General features: G+C 49.7%; 2 protein-coding genes across 2 annotated transcripts; one reads left to right on the forward strand and one right to left on the reverse strand.

The window, feature by feature from the left end:
• Positions 1-1,535: 1,535 nt before the first annotated feature.
• Positions 1,536-2,461, reverse strand: LOC133899678 (uncharacterized). The gene has a single exon (XM_062340712.1). It carries the CDS (start codon positions 2,432-2,434, stop codon positions 1,823-1,825), a length of 612 nt encoding a protein of 203 aa, XP_062196696.1. The 5' UTR covers positions 2,435-2,461; the 3' UTR covers positions 1,536-1,822.
• A 296-nt stretch (positions 2,462-2,757) lies between these two features.
• Positions 2,758-3,713, forward strand: LOC133899650 (uncharacterized). The gene has a single exon (XM_062340677.1). The coding sequence runs from the start codon at positions 2,788-2,790 to the stop codon at positions 3,340-3,342; it is 555 nt and encodes a 184-aa protein (XP_062196661.1). The 5' UTR covers positions 2,758-2,787; the 3' UTR covers positions 3,343-3,713.
• The last annotated feature ends 657 nt before the right edge of the window (positions 3,714-4,370 follow it).

A 4,370-nucleotide genomic window follows, 5' to 3' on the forward strand; every position in this document is an offset into this window, starting at 1 on the left:
TGTACAAAAGAGTTAACCTGGCAAAGTATATGTGTTGTCTATACGTTGATTACAAAAATAATAAGCAATTTTCTACCGTAGAGCATATTTGTGTACACTTATTTCGACAGGGTTTCAAATCTAGTTATACCTGTTGTACCGAGCATAGTGAAGATGATTAGATTATACATGAAAAACATCATATCGTTGAAGAACACAGAGACAACGATATACCCATTGAAGAAGACAATGATATGATCTAGATCATTTATTACGTGATGGGAAACAGGACTTCACCAATGAAAGACAACGTCAAAAATTCGAACGTATGATACATGACAAGAACACATCATTAATCTTGAGCTAAAAAATAAACAAAAAAAACTGCATATCATGCTGAGACTGCTGCACTCTAAGAAAAGCAATGGTTAGTCGTGCGTTATCGGACGCAACTAGCTCGAAGATGGGATTGCGGTTGTGCAGGCGTGCTGCTTTATTATTTGATTTGACGTGCTACGACCTTAGTCTTGTTAAGCATGGAACAGCTTGAGCGAGGGGCACGAACAGAAAGAAACTAGCCCAAAGCAGAGGATTTAGAAAGAGACATTGACCTGCTAATATATCCATTTATTCAAGTCACATACACAGGATGGGTTAATCCCAACTTACAGGCAACACGACCGACAAACTATTTGCGACAGATATTGTATTAGCTGCTGATATCTCTAGAGACTTCTGATTTTGCTGCTAGAAAACTTACAGCACTGACATGGGCTCAAAAGTTTCTGTAGGCAGCTACAATGTGACATTAGGTTTTTTTAACCTTAACAGTACACATGACAGCTCTAGAATTAACAAATATTCAACTAAATTCAAGGCTAATGAAATAAATTGATCTAACAAATGCATCATCATGCATGATTTACAGCTTGGAATCAGTTGCAAGTACATGCTCTTAGATCAAAACCCGGTAGCTGCAAAATCCAAACTATTATGTTCTTTTAGGATCTTGGGGGACTGAAAAGATAAACGAAACTAATCGCGCAGATAAAAACACTCGTTCCTTTTAAATTTCTTCGAGTTGTATGGCTAAATAATGATGTTCATCCATTCCAGAACTAGGAAACCATGCTGAAGCTGTTTTAATTTGTGTTTGTGGTATACGCATGGTAATCAGACCATAGCACTACTGTTCTTGCTCACTGGCATCATCGATGATTGTTAGCATGCTGCTGGATTGCAGTAAGCAACCGAGCTCCTGTTGCTTTTCTAAGTGAGATGACTTGGATCATCAAGGTTCGCAAGCAACAAGCCTAAAGGAACTCAGGAACTATTTGCTCCATCTGGTAGCTTGATTTTAGATGGACTACATAAGAGATCAGAGAGCTGTGGTCTTCGTTGAAGCAAAATTGTAGTTTCAGAATGCTCGATACATGGAATGATCGGTGCCTGTGTTTTAGCTGTTCTCAACACATGCAATGATCAATTTCAGAAGACCAGAATGATCAACACATCAAATGCGTGGCAAGCAATCAGCAAAAGTTTAGAACCCACCCCTCATATACTTGTTGTAACTGGTGAAATCTTGTTCATCAACTACTGATATTCGAATGCGATCGAGCAAGACAGATCAATGTAGTATCATGTATTCGGTATTCACATGTTCCTCCGCAAACAAACGAACTGTCAAGATAGCCTCACGTGCGCAAGCTTAGCAACTCCGATCGATAAAATCTCTGGGAAAGAGGAAAACTCACATCCTGGCCTGCAGGGAGGAATCGATCGATGGAGATACAGCAGTTGCGTTCTTGGAGATGGACGCCACGCCCACGCGCTTAGCGGTTCAGTTCAGAGCCCTCCAGGCGTCGTAGAACTCCCGAGCAACCGCGTCGCGCATCCGGCGCAGGGCGAGGAACGCCATGGCGGTGCCGACGATGGCGTGGGGCGCAAGCTGCAGGGACGCCGACATCCACGCGTTCCAGTCGGGTGACCCGCGAGGGAAGGACCGGGCCACGCGGATGGCGTCCTCGGTCGCCCGGGAGTGCGAGGCGGCGGCCCGTAGCCTCCGCAGCGCGTCCGCGGCGTGGCCGAGGGTGTCGGCGCGGTGCTGCTGCCAGCTCTGCCACAGCGGATCGCCGACGCCCTGGAGGCCGAAGCGCGCTCCGTAGAGGACGAAGACGTGGCCGGCCCAAGCGTGGAGCGCGCCGAGGCGCGCCAGCTCGCGGAGGGCGCCGTCGAGGTCCGCGGAGGGGAACCCCCCGGCGAGCGGCGCGTCGGTGGCGTCGCCGATGTCGTTGCGCCTTGCGCCCGTCCGATACATGCCAACCACGTGGACGCACGCGGCGAGCTTCCTGTGGGTGGACTCCACCGTGCTGAGGAGTCCTGTCGTGGTGTCTTGGGCGACGATCAGTAGTGTTCCTGGCACCGCCTCCGCCAGCTTCCTCCACTCTTCCATTGCCGCCGAGCGGGCTCTCTCTCTCTCTCTCTCTCTCCGTAGATTCGTAGAAGGAGACGGGGAGGAAATTTATTAAAGCGTGGGGGTGGGCCGGTGAGAAATGCGGCTTTTACAGCGTCTTAGCGCGAGCAGCCGCAAGGAATTCACCGTCTGTTGCTCTCACTGACAAGGTGGACCGCGTTATTTCTACCGCGCGTCATTCCACTTTCACCTGGGCGCGAGGTAAATAGTCCGTTACGGCCGTGGGCTCCATTTGGCCAGGCTGGCTATTTCAGCACACCGCGCTGCGAATTGCGAAGCCTTCTTCGAGAAGCAAACAGTCGAACACCCACCGTCTAGAGAGAGAGAGAGAGATGGCGCTGGAGGCATGGAGGGTGCTCGTCCGGGACCGGGTGGTGGAGGCGGCCAACCGCTGCGGCCGCGCCAGCGGGCTGCTCACCGACACGCTGGGGGACCTGGCGTCGCCGATGCACACGGCCGACGCGTGGGGCGGGCGTTTTCGGTCCCAGCTCGTGGATGAAGTGCTCACAGACGCGTCCAGAGAGCTCGCCATCGCCGCGTCCGTCATGGCGGCGGCCGAGCTTATCGCGCTCCGCGGCGGCGCTGCCACCCCGACGGCCCCTCTGCACTCCATCGACGACGTCCGCGACGACGAGCCCGACCTGCGGTTCGCTCTGGCCCAGCTCCAGATCGCCAGGGTCCGCGCCGAGGACGCGTGCGACTCCGTGGAGCTGTGCCGCGGCCACCTATGGACAGCCTTGCAGCTGCTGGACCACCCGAGTCTCCCTGCCGTGGACGACATCCTCGAAGTCAAGCGCGGCGCCGCCCACGGCAACCTCGACGCCGCGCGGAGGCTCGCGGAAGGGAGCACCTCGCTGGCTCGCACCGCCCACGCGCGGCTGCGTTAGACGGCGGGTCGGCGGCCACGTCCACTGATCAAGGTCTATGGGTTTTGATTTGCTTCATCGCTTGCATTTGCCAAAGGTAACATGTGCCCTGTGTTCTTACGTGCTGTTGCCTTGTTCGATTGTGGAGTCTTGCCATTCCTAGTCTGAAATTCTAGATGATGAGCACTGACACCATGGCCCAACAGTTTCATAACAAAAAAAACCATGACCGAACAGAGCATATTACTTCTGCTGTTTCTTCGCGAATGTTATGCACGCACGCATTACTTTTATTCGTCGATGTCAGTTTTATAATGGGATTACTCGATAGTATATATGGTGCAAATGTATGCAAGAACGATGGAAGTGACAACATCGTTGTGTTTTCTTTTTTCTCTCCTGGTGTTGCCTGAATGGTTGAAACTGCGATCAAACAGAACAGATGACTTCTACTGTTTCCTTGATCCTACTATTGATTCTTCGTGGATGCATGTATGCAATGCCTTTATTCGTTGATGTGAGTTTTCTGATAGGACTACTAGTTATGTCAAGTGCAAATGTATGCAGGAACCCTGGAACTGACAACATTGTTTGATTTCCCCCTCCCTAGTGTTGCCTATATAACTGTTGGTGTGACCATATTAACAACTGCCAGTACAGAATCAGAATATTAAACATTGTATTTATCCTTTTTGTGCAGAAATTGTTTGAACTATAGTCGCATAACCATGTTGAAATTGTCATGTTTAGTTCATTTTGAAGATTTCGATGTTGTCATAAAAAAGATGATGGTATATAGGACAACTAACCAAATTAGAGTCCTGTTTTTAGAGGATGCTGTTGGGCTGTTGTTGTTTTTTAAAAATGTATTTGGTCTGGTTTTGCTTCATTAGCCGAATGGAAGTTAAGTCTTATAGTACCTTATATCCTGTGCATTTTTGTTGGCAGTTTGGTGCTTTATCCGAAGCATGCTATTCTAGACTCACCTTCCCCCTTTTTTCGTCTCTTGATTTTCCACTGGTGGCATGGATAGCAATGATTATTCTAAG

This window comes from Phragmites australis, chromosome 18, assembly GCF_958298935.1.
Source record: "Phragmites australis chromosome 18, lpPhrAust1.1, whole genome shotgun sequence".
Lineage (NCBI taxonomy): Eukaryota > Viridiplantae > Streptophyta > Magnoliopsida > Poales > Poaceae > Phragmites > Phragmites australis.

What these genes read in the sequence shown, in the direction of transcription:
- LOC133899678 (XM_062340712.1), bottom strand. Translation starts at nt 2,434, where the DNA reads ATGGAAGAGTGGAGGAAGCTGGCGGAGGCGGTGCCAGGAACACTACTG.
- LOC133899650 (XM_062340677.1), top strand. Translation starts at nt 2,788, where the DNA reads ATGGCGCTGGAGGCATGGAGGGTGCTCGTCCGGGACCGGGTGGTGGAG.